We start from the raw sequence: 18,122 nt of genomic DNA, 5'->3' as shown, positions 1-18,122 counted from the left end.
GGAGTCTGAAGGGATGGTGGCCATTTTGGATCTCTTCTAAGGAGTCCAATAGCGTATGAAGGGATGGCAGCCATTTTGGATCTCTATAAAAGCATGAGGCAAAAAGGGCTGCCATATTGTATCTGTTTTTGAGGGGAAAACAATGGGGAATGGTGGCCATTTTGGATCTCTTCTATAGAACCCAATGGTGTGTGAAGGGATGGCGGCCATTTTGGGTTTCTATAAGATTTTGAGGTGAATTTGGGCACCATTTTGAATCTTGTCTTGAGGGGAAATAATGGGGAATGGCGGCCATTTTGACATGAGAATAAAGACAACATGGTGGCCATTTTGACATGAGAATAAAGGCAACCATGCCATTTGGAGACAATTAGATTGGCAGCCATTTTGAAATGCCATTTGGAAACCATTTTTGAAATGCCATATAGACGATTGGTGGCCATATTGGATTGGGAATAATGACAACATGGTGGCCATTTTGAAATGTCATTTGGAGACCATTGGTAGTCATTTTGAATAGTAAATAAACACAGCTGGGCGGCCATTTTGGATTGCAAATAAATACATGGCGGCTATTTTGAAATAACATTTGAAGGCCATTATGACATGCCATTTGGAGAACCTTGGCAGCCATATTTAAAAAGTAAATAAACACTTCTGGACGGCCATTTTGGATTGCGAATAAAGATGACATGGCGGCCATTTTAAAAAGTGAATAAACACAAATGGGAGGACATTTTGAAATACCATTTGAAGGCCATCTTTGAAATGCTATTGGAAGACCATTGGCGGCCATTTTAAAATGGAATTTGGAGACCATTGGTGGCCATTTTGCATCGGGAATATACACAACATGGAGGCCATTTTGAAATGCCATTTGGAGGCCATTTGTGAAATGCTGTATAGACTATTGGTGGCCATTTTGGATTGCGAATAAAGACGACATGGTGGCCATTTTGAAATGCCGATTGGTGGCCATTTTGGAATGGAATTTGGAGACCATTGGCGGCCATTTTGAAAAGTAAATAAACTCAAATGGGCCGCCATTTTGGATTGCGAATGAAGACAACTTGGCGGCCATTTTGGAATGAGAATGAAGAGAACACGGTGGACATTTTGAAATGCCAATTGGTGGCCATTTTGAATTGGAATTTGGAGGCCATTGGCAGCCATTTTGAAAAGTAAATAAATACAACTGGGCGGCCATTTTGGATCGGGAATAAACACAACATGGCAGCCATTTTTAATTGCCATTTCGAGGCCATTTGTGAAATGCCGTGTAGACTATCAGTGGCCATTTTGGATTGCAATTAAAGACAACATGGTGGCCATTTTGAAATACTGATTGACGGCCATTTTGAAATGGAATTTGGAGACCATTTTGGAAAGTAAATAAACACAGCTGGGTGGCCATTTTGAATTGCGAATAAACACAACATGGCGGCCATTTTTAATTGCCATTTGGAGGCCATTTGTGAAATGCTGTATAGACTATCGGTGGCCATTTTGGGTTGCGATTGAAGACAACATGGCGGCCATTTTGAAATGTGAATGAAGCGAACAGGGTGGCCATTTTGAAATTCCGATTGGCGGCCATTTTGAAATGGAATTTGGAGACCATTTTGGAAAGTAAATAAACACAACTGGGTGGCCATTTTGAATTGTGAATAAAGACAACATGGCGGCCATTTTGAAATGTGAATGAAGCGAACAGGGTGGCCATTTTGAAATACCGATTGGCGGCCATTTTGAAATGGAATTTGGAGACCCTTTTGGAAAGTAAATAAACACAGCTGGGTGGCCATTTTGAATTGCGAATAAAGACGACATGGCGGCCATTTTGAAGACCTCCCCTTTGTGTGAGGCCCCGCCCCCTTCCGCTTAAGCCCCGCCCCCTCACCACGATGAACGGGAAGAGCATCCCGATGGTGAAGAAGCTGATCCAGCTGACGGAGCCCGCGATCATGTAGGCGGCCGGGCGAGCCTCCTGCGTGAAGAGCTCCATCGTCAGGATGTTGGTCACTCCACCTGCGAGGAGGACACACTGGTTATACTGGGAGGGCGTACTGGTTATACTGGGAGAGAATTCAAAGGCTCACCGGGGCCGAGGCCGAAGCTCAGGATGAAGGCAAACAGGCACGTCATGCTCAGGTAAGGCACCTAACGAAGTGGAAAAATAAATATATATATATAATATCTATATATACAAAAGAGTGATGGCATCGCGGCGACGCACAAAACAACCTCGAAATTTGACAACACAACCCATCATCCACGCCTCTAGGTTGATATAACAAAAAGAAAAGAAAAATAAAGTCCTAATTAGAGGGAGAGGAATAATTGTTTTTATCCAATTGCTGCCAGTTAGAAGGCTAAGCTCCGCCCACTTGGTCTCCTAGCAACCCACTGAGCCCAGTGTTAATAACAGAATAAAAAATAAATACAAATAATACAATAAAAAATAATAAAAAAACACTATTACTATTATATTATTATTACTAGCTGTGCCCGGCCACGCGTTGCTGTGGCAAAGCGGTGGTGGTATTGGTTAAAAATTGTTGTGTAATTTTTATTTGACGTTATTTGCAATTTTTTATTAATTTTATTGTAAGTTATATTTTTATTTATTATATTTTATTATTTTCTTGTATTATTTTTAGTTATTTTCTGTTATTATAGTATTTTATTGTATTAATTTTTAGTGTTTTTAATTCTTTTTATGCTCCAGGATATAAAGTATTATATTATATTATATTATTATTATTATAATACGATATATTATTGTATTATTTTATATTTTATTATATTACTTTATATTATATTAATTTCTTATTTTGATATTATTATCATACCATATGTTGTTGTTTATGTATATATATAAAAGAGTGATGGCATCATGGCGACGCACAAAACAACAACCCATCATCCACGCCTCTAGGTTGATACAACAAAAATAAAAGAAAAATAAAGTCCTAACTAGAGAAAGAGAGGAATAATTGCTTTTATCCAATTGCTGCCAGTTAGAAGGCTAAGCTCCTCCCACTTGGTCTCCTAGCAACCCAATAAAAAATAATAAAAAACACTAAAAAAATTAATACAATAAAATACTATACCAGTGGTTATTATTATTATTATATGTTAATTATTATCATTCTATTATTATTCTATTATTATTGTAGTATATTATCATGTTATTACTATTATTATTATTATTATTATTATTATTATTATTATTATTATATTAGTTATTGGATGACTAATGTCTTTTATGGCCAAATTCGGTGCGATTTGGTCCAGTGGTTATTATTATTATTATATGTTAATTATTACCATTCTATTATTATTCTATTATTATTGTAGTGTATTATCAGGTTATTACTATATTATTATTATTATTATTATTATTATTATTATTATTATTATATTAGTTATTGGATGACTAATGTCTTTTGTGGCCAAATTCGGTGCGATTTGGTCCAGTGGTTATTATTATTATTATATGTTAATTTTTATCATTCTATTATTATTCTATTATTATTGTAGTATATTACTATACTATTACTATTATATTATTATTATTATATTATTCATTATTCACGACTACATTGAAACTAGAATAGAGAGAAATTTGGTCGATTTGGTCCAGTGGTTTTGTTGTTTACTCCATGAATTATGCACATTATATAATAATAATAATAATAATAATCATTCTATTATTATTCTATTATTATTGTTGTATATTACTATACTATTACTATTATATTATTATTATGCACATTACATATATATATATATATAATCATTCTATTATTATTCTATTATTATTGTAGTATATTACTATACTATTACTATTATATTATTATTATGCACATTACATATATATATATAATCATTCTATTATTATTCTATTATTATTGTAGTATATTACTATACTATTACTATTATATTATTATTATGCACATTACATATATATATATATATAATCATTCTATTATTATTCTATTATTATTGTAGTATATTACTATACTATTACTATTATATTATTATTATGCACATTACATATATATATATATATATATATATATAATCATTCTATTATTATTCTATTATTATTGTAGTATATTACTATACTATTACTATTATATTATTATTATGCACATTACATATATATATATAAAATCATTCTATTATTATTCTATTATTATTGTAGTATATTACTATACTATTATTATATTATTATTATGCACAATACATATATATATATATATATATAATCATTCTATTATTCTATTATTATTCTATTATTATTGTAGCATAATACTATATTATTACTATTATATTATTATATTATTCATTATTCATGACTATAATATTCATGAATATTATATATTATTATTATTGTATGTTATCATATTATATTATTATATATTATATTGGTGGCCATTTTGAAATATGATTACAGACAACCCAACGGCCATTTTGCATTGCGAATAAACACAAGTGGGTGGCCATTTTGAAATTCCATTTGAAGGCCATTGGTGTCCATTTTGGGTTGCAAACAAACTCAACTGGGCGGCCATTTTGAAATATGATTACAGACAACCCAACGGCCATTTTGGATTGCGAATAAATACAAGTGGGTGGCCATTTTGAAATTCCATTTGAAGGCCATTGGTGTCCATTTTGGGTTGCGAATAAACTCAACTGGGCGGCCATTTTGAAATATGAGTAAAGACAACCCAACGGCCATTTTGGTTTGCGAACAAACACAAGTGGGTGGCCATTTTGAAATTCTATTTGAAGGCCATTGGTGTCCATTTTGGGTTGCAAATAAACTCAACTGGGCGGCCATTTTGAAATATGAGTAAAGACAACCCAACGGCCATTTTGGTTTGCGAACAAACACAAGTGGGTGGCCATTTTGAAATTCTATTTGAAGGCCATTGGTGTCCATTTTGGGTTGCGAATAAACTCAACTGGGCGGCCATTTTGAAATATGAGTAAAGACAACCCAACGGCCATTTTGGTTTGCGAATAAACACAAGTGGGTGGCCATTTTGAAATTCCATTTGAAGGCCATTGGTGTCCATTTTGGGTTGCGAATAAACTCAACTGGGCGGCCATTTTGAAATATGATTACAGACAACCCAACGGCCATTTTGGTTTGCGAATAAACACAAGTGGGTGGCCATTTTGAAATTCCATTTGAAGGCCATTGGTGTCCATTTTGGGTTGCGAATAAACTCAACTGGGTGGCCATTTTGAAATATGATTACAGACAACCCAACGGCCATTTTGGATTGCGAATAAACACAAGTGGGTGGCCATTTTGAAATTCCATTTGAAGGCCATTGGTGTCCATTTTGGGTTGCAAATAAACTCAACTGGGCGGCCATTTTGAAATATGAATAAAGACAACCCAATGGCCATTTTGGATTGCGAACAAACACAACTGGGCGGCCATTTTGAAATTCCATTTGAAGGCCATTGGTGTCCATTTTGGGTTGCGGATAAACTCAACTGGGCGGCCATTTTGAAATATGAATAAAGACAACCCAATGGCCATTTTGGATTGCGAACAAACACAACTGGGCGGCCATTTTGAAATTCTATTTGAAGGCCATTGGTGTCCATTTTGGGTTGCAAATAAACTCAACTGGGTGGCCATTTTGAAATATGAATAAAGACAACCCAACGGCCATTTTGATTTGCGAACAAACACAAGTGGGTGGCCATTTTGAAATTCCATTTGAAGGCCATTGGTGTCCATTTTGGGTTGCAAATAAACTCAACTGGGCGGCCATTTTGAAATATGAGTAAAGACAACCCAACGGCCATTTTGGTTTGCGAACAAACACAAGTGGGTGGCCATTTTGAAATTCTATTTGAAGGCCATTGGTGTCCATTTTGGGTTGCAAATAAACTCAACTGGGTGGCCATTTTGAAATATGAATAAAGACAACCCAACGGCCATTTTGATTTGCGAACAAACACAAGTGGGGGGGCATTTTGAAATTCTATTTGAAGGCCATTGGTGTCCATTTTGGGTTGCAAATAAACTCAACTGGGCGGCCATTTTGAAATATGAATAAAGACAACCCAATGGCCATTTTGGGTTGCAAATAAACACAACTGGGCGGCCATTTTGAAATATGAGTAAAGACAACCCAACGGCCATTTTGGATTGCAAATAAACACAACTGGGTGGCCATTTTGAAATTCCATTTGAAGGCCATTGGTGTCCATTTTGGGTTGCAAATAAACTCAACTGGGTGGCCATTTTGAAATATGATTACAGACAACCCAACGGCCATTTTGGATTGCGAATAAACACAAGTGGGGGGGCATTTTGAAATTCTATTTGAAGGCCATTGGTGTCCATTTTGGGTTGCGAATAAACTCAACTGGGCGGCCATTTTGAAATATGAATAAAGACAACCCAATGGCCATTTTGGGTTGCAAATAAACTCAACTGGGCGGCCATTTTGAAATATGAGTAAAGACAACCCAACGGCCATTTTGGATTGCAAATAAACACAACTGGGTGGCCATTTTGAAATTCCATTTGAAGGCCATTGGTGTCCATTTTGGGTTGCAAATAAACTCAACTGGGTGGCCATTTTGAAATATGATTACAGACAACCCAACGGCCATTTTGGATTGCGAATAAACACAACTGGGCGGCCATTTTGAAATTCCATTTGAAGGCCATTGGTGTCCATTTTGGGTTGCAAATAAACTCAACTGGGCGGCCATTTTGAAATATAATTACAGACAACCCAACGGCCATTTTGGTTTGCGAACAAACACAAGTGGGTGGCCATTTTGAAATTCCATTTGAAGGCCATTGGTGTCCATTTTGGGTTGCAAACAAACTCAACTGGGCGGCCATTTTGAAATATGAGTAAAGACAACCCAACGGCCATTTTGGTTTGCGAACAAACACAAGTGGGTGGCCATTTTGAAATTCCATTTGAAGGCCATTGGTGTCCATTTTGGGTTGCGAATAAATTCAACAGGGCGGCCATTTTGAAATATGATTACAGACAACCCAACGGCCATTTTGGTTTGCGAACAAACACAACTGGGCGGCCATTTTGAAATTCCATTTGAAGGCCATTGGTGTCCATTTTGGGTTGCAAATAAACTCAACTGGGCGGCCATTTTGAAATATGAATAAAGACAACCCAACGGCCATTTTGGATTGCGAATAAACACAACTGGGCGGCCATTTCAAACCTTCCCGTTCAGGTTCTATGTCTCTCCTCAAGCCCCGCCCCCTCTGTCAATTGGCCCCGCCCCCTTTTCCTCAAGATGGAGGTGTCTCGGGAGCCCCGCCCACTCACCTGGAAGGTCAGGGATACGGTCATGAGTCCGCACCAGACGGTCATCAAGGTGTAGCCGCCCAGGATCAGCGCCCGGCGGCCCATCGACTCAACCAGGAAGCCCTGGGAGAAGGAAACGACAAAAGGGGAGGGGCTTCAGCACATTTGCATAGGCCACGCCCTCCTCAGGCACCAGGCCACACCCCTCTCCCGCATTTACATAGACCACACCCCCTTTCCCTCCTTGGAATGAGAATAACAACAATCCGGCGGCCATTTTGGAAGGTGATTAAGGGCAACCCGGCGGCCATATTGGATAATATATCATAATGTAAAATAATATAATTATATAATTATAATATATAATAATGTAATAATATTAATATATGTTCCACGGAAACCACACTAAACGAGAATAAATACAACCTGGCGGCCATTTTGGAAGGCGATTAAAGGCAACCCGGTGGCCATATTGGATAATATATCATAATGTAAAATAATATAATTATATAATTATAATATATAATAATGTAATAATATTAATATATGTTCCACGGAAACCACACTAAACGAGAATAAATACAACCCGGCGGCCATTTTGGAAGGCGATTAAAGGCAACCCGGTGGCCATATTGGATATTATATCATAATGTAAAATAATATCATAATATATAATGATGTAATAATATAATAGTATAAATATATGTTCCATAGAAACCGTACAAAATGAGAAGAAATACAGCGGCCATTTTGAAAGGCAATTAAAGGCAACCCGGCAGCCATATTGGACATGATAATGTAAAATAATTGGATTATATAATTATAATATATAATAAAATAATAATACAATAATATTAATATATGTTTCATAGAAACTGCACCAAATGAGAATGAATACAAACCGGTGGCCATTTTGAAAGGTGATTAAAGGCATCCCGGAAGCCATATTGGATTATATATGATAATGTAAATAATATAATAATATAATAATATAATATAATAATATGTTCCATAGAAACCACACCAAATGTGAATAAATACAACCCGGCGGCCATTTTGGAAGGCAATTAAAGGCAACCCGGCGGCCATGTTGGATAATATAATAAATATAATAATGTAAAATAATATAATTATATAATTAGAAATTATAATAATGCTATAAATATATGTTCCATAGAAACTGCACAAAATGAGAATAAATACAACCCGGCGGCCATATTGGATAATGTAAAATAATATAATTAAATATTATTTATTTATTTTGTGTCAAAGGCATTGCATTATTTAATTTTTTTAACATTAAATAATTCTAATATATAAATAATATAATAATATAAATATATGTTCCGTAGAAACCGCAAAAAAAATTAGAATAAATACAAGCCGCCGGCCATTTTGAATGGCGATTAAAGGCAACTCGGCGGCCATATTGGATGATATATCATAATTTAAAATAATGTAATTATGTAATGATAATACACAGTAGCATAATAATATAAAATTATATTAATATATGTTCCAGCTGCCATTTTGAATTGCGAATGATGACAAAAGGGCGGCCATTTTGGAATGTGAATTTATTTAGTCAAGTTAGGAACAGAAGAAGTAGTAAAGGGGAGGGGCTTATTTACATAATTAACAGTGTTATCTGGAAGGGGGCGTGGTTTGAGGCTTTCTATCGACTCCCTTGAAGCTCCTCCCCTTCATTTGCATACACTCTTCCCATAGGTTCCCCGCATCAAGGGGCGGGGCCTCAGCATATAAGAAGTCAATAGGAAGCCTTCTAGGCCTCACTGTGCCTTAGGCCCCACCCACCAGCCGCGGGAAACCTATGGGAAGAGGACATGCAAATTAGGGGGAGGAGTGACACCTCGCTCCCTTCAAGCCACTCCCCTTCATTTGCATACCTTCATTTGCATACCTACATCCCATAGGTTCTCTAGAGCTGAGGGTGGGGCCTATGGACTCCTAATAGGCTTTCCATTGACTCCTCCCCCTCATTTGCATGCCCCTTTCTCATAGGTCCCCTGGATCTGGTGGGCGGGGCCTAAGGAACAGTGAGGCCTAGAAGGCTTTCTACTGACTTCTAATAGGCTTCCTACCGACTGCTAGGCCTCGCTTAATACTGACTCCTAACAGGCTTCGTACGGACTGCTAGGCCTGACTTCCGCCCTGAAGCCCCTCCCCTTCCTGTTTGTTTGTTTGTCCCTTACGCAGGTCAAGGCAGTGAGGCACTCGCAGGCGCCGGTCCCTAAGGTCGCGTAGGGAATCTTCTCCTTCGGGATGCCGGCCTGTTCGAAGACGGAGCCTACGTAGAAGTAGATCTGGAGGAAACAGGAAGTGAACAGGAAGTGAGGGGGCGTGGCTTGTTGAAAAGCTCATTGAAAAGCCCCGCCCCTTGTCGTTTGGATATGACGTACGGCGTTGATGCCGCTGAGCTGCTGCCCGCAGGTGAGGAGGACGATGAAGAGCACCTGCCAGCGCAGGCCACGCCCCCGAGAGAAGAGCTGCCACGGCCTCAAGATGGCCGACGAGGACGTGGCGGATCCCTCCCGGCGGATGTCCTCCATTTCAAGGTGGCCGACAAGGCCACGCCCACCATGGAAGGAGCGCAGCGCTGGAACAGAAAGGGAAGGTGCCTTGTTGAGACCGAATGGCATCACTATGTATCGATAAGAGCCTATTTGTATTGAATATAATTATTCTGTATTAATTTTATGCATTCCTCTATATTAATATCTGTATTTTATGATATTGTATGATTATTATAAAGTCCTCATATTATCATTATATCGTATTACTTGTATTTTTCCATAGCAATGTAATTATATTTTCTTTCTGTATTATTAATTTTATATACTATATTATTATGTTTTTATTGTAATACTTCTATTTAATTATTATTATATATTATTAATATTATGTCAATATATATGTTTATATGTTATATATTGTTAATCTTATTAATATTAATAATATTATGTTATTAATATTATGTATTGTTATAGTATTATTAATATTATGTTAATATATGTTATTAAATATTATTAATCTTATTAATATTAATAATATAATGTTATTAATATTATGTATTGTTATAGTATTATTTTAAAATTCTTATATTATTATTATTATGTTACTATTATATGTTATTCTATAGTAATGTTATATTCCTCTGTATTACTAATATTATATACTATATTATTATGTTTTTATTGTAATACTTCTATTTAATTATATTATTATCATTATTATATGTTATTCTATAGTAATGTGATATTCCTCAGCATTGTTATAATTATATAATTATATTATTATAATTATATATTATTATTATTAATATTATATTATATTGCTATGATATATTCTCATTCTGTAGTATTATATGTTGTCATATTATTATTATTATTATTATTATTATTATTATTATATCATTGTGTTTTTCTATTACTTATCAATATTTTATTATTCTTTATTATTATATGTTACTATTATTACATTAGGATATATATTATTATTGTATATTCTTATTCTGTATTATTGTTATGTTATATTATTTTTGTGAACGTTTTAGCCTGTTTTTCATTGGAAGTGTTGATTGCATTCAGGCATCTTGACAATTCATATTATATTATTATTATATATTATTATAAAAATATTATTATTAATATTAATATATGATTTCCCCCCCACTTCCTTACCTTTGAGGCACTTTTCTTCCTGTTTCCTGTCCAGGAAGAGGAAGCGTGGACTCTCGGGAAACCACGGAAGTGTCAATAATTGAATGACAGCCGGAATCCAACAGGAAGAAATCAGGAACGGGGCGTAGGCGGGGCCTCCCAGAAGCTCCCTATTGGTCCAGAGAAAGACGTATTAGGCCACGCCCACTGCCTCCTCATTGGCTCACCCCGTCCTCTGAATATTAGATATATTCATATATATATGAATATATATATTAGATATATTAGATATATTCATATTTCGTGAGTATTTTTGTGAAAATTTCTGCAGATTTCCCCCCCCCAATAATTTTTGTGAACTTTTTAATTAATATTTCATTTGGTATTTTTCATAAATATTTTTGTGAAAATTTTTATATTCCAATGAATTTTTGTGAAAAATGTTCTGTGAAAAAAAAAAATTTCAACCAATATTTTAATGATATAATTCTGTGAATATTTTATTGAATCTGAACATTATGTTCCTGAATATCTTTCGGAATATTTTTCAGAATACTGTAGAGTCTCACTTATCCAACACTAGCTTATCCAACGTTCTGGATTATCCAACGCATTTTTGTAGTCAATGTTTTCAATACATCGCGATATTTTGGTGCTAAATTCGTAAATAATTACTACATAGCATTACCGTGTATTGAACTACTTTTTCTGTCAATTTTGTTGTATAACATGATATTTTGGTGCTTAATTTGTAAAATCATAACCTAATTTGATGTTTAATAGGCTTTTCCTTAATCCCTCCTTATTATCCAACATATTCGCTTATCCAACATTCTGCTGGCCCATTTATGTTGGATAAGTGAGACTCTACTGTATATTTTTCAGAATATTTTTCTGAATATATATTTCTGAATATTTCTGAATATTATTTTTCAGAATATATTTTTCAGAATATATTTTCCTGAATATATTTCCCTGAATATCTTTCGGAATATTTTTCAGAATATATTTTTCAGAGTATTTTTTCTGAATATATATTTTTGAATATTATTTTTCTAAATATTGTTTTTCAGAATATTATTTTCCTGAATATATTTTCCTGAACATATTTTTCAGGATATTATTTTTCTGAATACATTTTTCTGAATATTATTTTTCTGAACATTATTTTTCTGAATATATTTTCCTGAATATATTTTCCTGAATACATTTTTCTGAACATATTTTTCTGAATACATTTTTCTGAATATTATTTTTCTGAACATTATTTTTCTGAATATATTTTCCTGAATATATTTTTCTGAATACATTTTTCTGAACATTATTTTTCTGAATATATTTTCCTGAATATATATTTTCCTGAATACATTTTTCTGAACATATTTTTCCGAACATATTTTTCTGAATACATTTTTCTGAACATTATTTTTCTGAATATATTTTCCTGAATACATTTTTCTGAATACATTTTTTGAATACATTTTTCTGAACATTATTTTTCTGAATATATTTTTCTGAATACATTTTTCTGAATATATTTTCCTGAATACATTTTTCTGAATACATTTTTGAATACATTTTTCTGAATATTATTTTTCTTAATATTATTTTTCTGAACATTATTTTTCTGAATATATATTTTCCTGAATACATTTTTCTGAATATTATTTTTCTGAACATTATTTTTCTGAATATATTTTCCTGAATACATTTTTCTGAATACATTTTTCCGAACATATTTTTCCGAACATATTTTTCCGAACATATTTTTCCGAACATATTTTTCTGAATACATTTTTCTGAACATTATTTTTCTGAATATATTTTCCTGAATATATTTTTCTGAATATTATTTTTCTGAATATTATTTTTCTTAATATATATTTTCCTGAATACATTTTTCTGAACATATTTTTCTGAATATATTTTTCTGAATACATTTTTCTGAACATTATTTTTCGGAATATTTTTGTGACTGTTTCCATGTGACCCCTCCCTCCCTCCTCCTCCCCACCATATGTATTATGCTCCTAAGCCCCGCCCCTTCCCCTCCCAGTTGTCTGGCCCCTCCCCCTCAGGGCCCCGCCCCTTATTATGCAAATAGGTAATACCGTAGGCCGACGACCTGTCCGGTGAGGATCCCTCCGGTGAGGAAGATGGAGGAGCCCATGGCCAGAGCCCCCCGCAAGTGCTTCGGGGCAGACTCCCCAATGTACATCGGCTGCACACACAGGCCCACCCCTGCGGAAAAGAAAGAAGGCACGAAAACATCATCATCATCATCATCATCATCATTATTGTATGACACAGCTGTCAGCTCTAGTTTGTAGTGCGGTTTTCTTGTACTGGTTTTTTGTACAGGCCCACCCCTGCGGAAAAGAAAGAAGGCACGAAAACATCATCATCATCATCATCATCATCATTATTGTATGACACAGCTGTCAGCTCTAGTTTGTAGTGCGGTTTTCTTGTACTGGTTTTTTGTACAGGCCCACCCCTGCGGAAAAGAAAGAAGGCACGAAAACATCATCATCATCATCATCATCATCATTATTGTATGACACAGCTGTCAGCTCTAGTTTGTAGTGCGGTTTTCTTGTACTGGTTTTTTGTACAGGCCCACCCCTGCGGAAAAGAAAGAAGGCACAAAAACATCATCATCATCATCATCATCATCATCATCATCATTATTGTATGACACAGCTGTCAGCTCTAGTTTGTAGTGCGGTTTTCTTGTACTGGTTTTTTGTACAGGCCCACCCCTGCGGAAAAGAAAGAAGGCACGAAAACATTATCATCATCATCATCATCATCATCATTATTGTATGACACAGCTGTCAGCTCTAGTTTGTAGTGCGGTTTTCTTGTACTGGTTTTTTGTACAGGCCCACCCCTGCGGAAAAGAAAGAAGGCACGAAAACATTATCATCATCATCATCATCATCATCATTATTGTATGACACAGCTGTCAGCTCTAGTTTGTAGTGCGGTTTTCTTGTACTGGTTTTTTGTACAGGCCCACCCCTGCGGAAAAGAAAGAAGGCACGAAAACATCATCATCATCATCATCATCATCATCATTATTATTGTATGACACAGCTGTCAGCTCTAGTTTGTAGTGCGGTTTTCTTGTACTGGTTTTTTGTACAGGCCCACCCCTGCGGAAAAGAAAGAAGGCACAAAAACATCATCATCATCATCATCATCATCATTATTATTATTGTATGACACAGCTGTCAGCTCTAGTTTGTAGTGCGGTTTTCTTGTACTGGTTTTTTGTACAGGCCCACCCCTGCGGAAAAGAAAGAAGGCACAAAAACATCATCATCATCATCATCATCATCATCATTATTATTGTATGACACAGCTGTCAGCTCTAGTTTGTAGTGCGGTTTTCTTGTACTGGTTTTTTGTACAGGCCCACCCCTGCGGAAAAGAAAGAAGGCACGAAAACATCATCATCATCATCATCATCATCATCATTATTATTGTATGACACAGCTGTCAGCTCTAGTTTGTAGTGCGGTTTTCTTGTACTGGTTTTTTGTACAGGCCCACCCCTGCGGAAAAGAAAGAAGGCACAAAAACATCATCATCATCATCATCATCATCATCATTATTATTGTATGACACAGCTGTCAGCTCTAGTTTATAGTGTGGTTTTCTTGTACTGGTTTTTTGTACAGGCCCACCCCTGCGGAAAAGAAAGAAGGCACAAAAACATCATCATCATCATCATCATCATCATCATTATTATTGTATGACACAGCTGTCAGCTCTAGTTTGTAGTGCGGTTTTCTTGTACTGGTTTTTTGTACAGGCCCACCCCTGCGGAAAAGAAAGAAGGCACAAAAACATCATCATCATCATCATCATCATCATTATTATTATTGTATGACACAGCTGTCAGCTCTAGTTTATAGTGTGGTTTTCTTGTACTGGTTTTTTGTACAGGCCCACCCCTGCGGAAAAGAAAGAAGGCACAAAAACATCATCATTATTATTATTATTATTATTATTATTATTGTATGACACAGCTGTCAGCTCTAGTTTGTAGTGCGGTTTTCTTGTACTGATTCTGCTCTAGTTTGTAGTGCGGTTTTCTTGTACTGATTCTGCTCTAGTTTGTAGTGCGGTTTTCTTGTACTGATTCTGCTCTAGTTTGTAGTGCGGTTTTCTTGTACTGATTCTGCTCTAGTTTGTAGTGCGGTTTTCTTGTACTGGTTTTTTGTACAGGCCCACCCATGCAGAAAAGAAAGAAGGCACAAAAACATCATTATTATTATTATTATTATTGTTGTTGTTGTATGACACAGCTGTCAGCTCTAGTTTGTAGTGCGGTTTTCTTGTACTGATTTTTTGTCTGCTGTGCTTTGAGGAGTTTCTGATTTTTGACTTCAATCCAAGCAGGTTCTTCACTTTGCTTTACATATTCTGCCAGGGCATGTTCTTCTTCTTTGTAAGAGTCCTCTATATATTACTATAAAATGTTATTGTTGTTATACATATATATTATCATATATTATATTTATTAGTATTATATATCATATTGTTATTATCATATATTTATTATTAGTATTATATATGATATTACTATTATTATTATTATTATATATGAATGCTACCTGTGTTGATGCCAATGAGGAAGCGTCCGAGGATGAGGAGCTCATAGAGTCCGGTGGGGAAACTGAGGCCCATTGAGAGTGACGCCAGCAGCGCTATCCCGTTGTTGGCCAGCAGCGCCCCTTTCCTATGATAGAGAAACAATAATAATAATAATAATAATAATAATAATAATAATAATAATGAATATTAATGAAACCATACTGTCAGATGAAACGAATTATAATATTACTGAATATTAATGAGGTGCGAGAAACAACAACAACAACACCAATAATAATGAATATTAATGAACCCATACTAGCAGATGAAACTAATAATATTACTGAATATTAATGAGGTGTGAGAAATAATAATAATAATATGAATATTAATGAACCCATACTAGCAGAGGAAACTAATTATTAATATTACTGAATATTAATGAGGTGTGAGAAATAATAATAATAATATGAATATTAATGAACCCATACTAGCAGAGGAAACTAATTATTAATATTACTGAATATTAATGAGGTGCGAGAAATAATAATAAAAATAATAATATGAATATTAATGAACCCAAACTGGAAGATGGAACTAATTATAATATTACTGAATATTAATGAGGTGCGAGAAACAACAACAACAACAAGAATAATAATAATAATAATAATAATAATAATAATAATAAATATTAATGAACCCATACTAGCAGATGAAACTAATAAAATTACTGAATATTAATGAGGCGCGAGAAACAACAACAACAATAATGAATATTAATGAACCCAAACTGGAAGATGGAACTAATTATAATATTACTGAATATTAATGAGGTGCGAGAAACAACAACAACAACAAGAATAATAATAATAATAATAATAATAATAATAATAATAATAATAATAATAAATATTAATGAACCCATACTAGCAGATGAAACTAATAAAATTACTGAATATTAATGAGGCGCGAGAAACAACAACAACAATAATGAATATTAATGAACCCAAACTGGAAGATGGAACTAATTATAATATTACTGAATATTAATGAGGTGCGAGAAACAACAACAACAACAAGAATAATAATAATAATAATAATAATAATAATAATAATAATAAATATTAATGAACCCATACTGGCAGATGAAACTAATTATAATATTACTGAATATTAATGAGGTGCGAGAAACAACAACAACAACAATAATGAACATTAATGAACCCATACTAGCAGATGAAACTAATAATATTACTGAATATTAATGAGGTGCAAGAAACAATAATAATAATAATAATAATAATAATAATGATATGAATATTAATGAACCCATACTAGCAGAGGAAACTAATTATAATATTAATGAATATTAATGAGGTGTGAGAAACAACAACAACAACAACAATGATAAATATTAATGAACCCATACTGGCAGATGGAACTAATTATAATATTACTGAATATTAATGAGGTGTGATAAATAATAATAATAGTAATAATAATAATAATAATAATAATAATAATAATAATAATAATAAATATTAATGAACCCATACTGGCAGATGAAACTAATTATAATATTACTGAATATTAATGAGGTGCATACCGGCCGATGCGTACAGCGAGTGCCCCCCCGAGATGCGCCCCGCAGAGCCCCCCAAGGGAGAAGACGGACGCCACGACCGACCACAGAAACGTCAGGAAGTCCGGCTGGAGGGGGACCCCGTAGCGCTCCCACCACGTCGCGTTCAAGAACCCCTGGATGTGCTGAGGACGGAAAAAAGGAAGAAAGACATTAAATGGGCGAGGGCCCTTTAAGAGGGGGCGGGGCTAACTGTAGAATGGGGTGGGGCTTGAGCGGAACGGAAAGTGGGCGGGGCTCGACCTCGGTCGGGGCGTTGATGACGGACACGTTGTAGCCATATTGGAACGTCCCTCCGATCCCGGCCGCACACACGCACAGCAGCAGCGTCCACGTCGGGCCCTGGAAATGGAAACAAATAAACAATAAACAATAAATTCAAAACATTTCGTTTCACTTTCCCACCAAATAACAATTGGCCTTCCCCTTTTTCTCGAAGGAGAGCCGACCTTGGAAGATCCTGTTTGTTTACAAAAGTCATGCCTCCTATCTTCAAGCTCATTACACTCTCCACCTGCATCAATACACTATCACAGGCTGGACTACAACAGTAATGGATAATAATAATAATAATAATAATAATAATAATAATAATAATAATAAAAAAAATTGTTGATGGACTTGTAAAAAGGCGAAAAACTATTGGAAGAAAATCCATCAAACAATACAAAAGATGTTGCAAATTAATATAGAACTAGATCCCAAATACTTTCTTCTGGGGATGATTAATATAGAAAAGGATAAAGATAAAAGAAATTCTTTTCAATTATAATAGCTGCAAGAATAGTTTATGCCAGATATTGGAAAAAGAAAGAAATTCCGGAGCTGAGCCAATGGCTAGTTAAGATTTTGGAAATAATGAACATG

At 34.8% G+C, this 18,122-nt stretch overlaps 2 protein-coding genes across 6 annotated transcripts in view; one reads left to right on the top strand and one right to left on the bottom strand.

Annotated features, from left to right (window-relative positions):
• The window catches only part of LOC134294877 (iron-sulfur cluster co-chaperone protein HscB-like), a 25,982-nt gene extending 16,300 nt beyond the window's left edge, over positions 1 to 9,682 (top strand). The window contains exon 5 of the mRNA XM_062966662.1: positions 9,543 to 9,682. Coding sequence (XP_062822732.1) covers positions 9,543 to 9,580 — 38 coding nt within the window. The 3' untranslated portion in view covers positions 9,581 to 9,682. The remainder of the gene's footprint in view (positions 1 to 9,542) is intronic.
• Positions 1 to 18,122, bottom strand: part of LOC134294868 (solute carrier family 2, facilitated glucose transporter member 11-like) — a 142,921-nt gene that overhangs the window by 12,387 nt on the left and 112,412 nt on the right. For 4 of the 5 annotated variants that reach the window (XM_062966647.1, XM_062966646.1, XM_062966648.1 and 1 more), the window contains 10 exons: positions 17,499 to 17,597; positions 17,220 to 17,380; positions 15,631 to 15,755; positions 13,117 to 13,246; positions 11,027 to 11,175; positions 9,746 to 9,942; positions 9,539 to 9,649; positions 7,347 to 7,448; positions 2,100 to 2,160; positions 1,901 to 2,028 (listed from right to left, as the gene is read on the bottom strand). In XM_062966647.1, the coding sequence (XP_062822717.1) occupies positions 1,901 to 2,028; positions 2,100 to 2,160; positions 7,347 to 7,448; positions 9,539 to 9,649; positions 9,746 to 9,942; positions 11,027 to 11,175; positions 13,117 to 13,246; positions 15,631 to 15,755; positions 17,220 to 17,380; positions 17,499 to 17,597 (1,263 nt within the window). The remainder of the gene's footprint in view (positions 1 to 1,900; positions 2,029 to 2,099; positions 2,161 to 7,346; positions 7,449 to 9,538; positions 9,650 to 9,745; positions 9,943 to 11,026; positions 11,176 to 13,116; positions 13,247 to 15,630; positions 15,756 to 17,219; positions 17,381 to 17,498; positions 17,598 to 18,122) is intronic. The other variant, XM_062966650.1, reaches the window with a different exon arrangement.

The sequence above is a fragment of the Anolis carolinensis genome, unplaced genomic scaffold, assembly GCF_035594765.1.
Source record: "Anolis carolinensis isolate JA03-04 unplaced genomic scaffold, rAnoCar3.1.pri scaffold_26, whole genome shotgun sequence".
Classification (NCBI taxonomy): Eukaryota; Metazoa; Chordata; class Lepidosauria; order Squamata; family Dactyloidae; genus Anolis; species Anolis carolinensis.
Note: the sequence above shows the minus strand (reverse complement) of the source record. Positions and strands in the feature narration are given on the sequence as shown.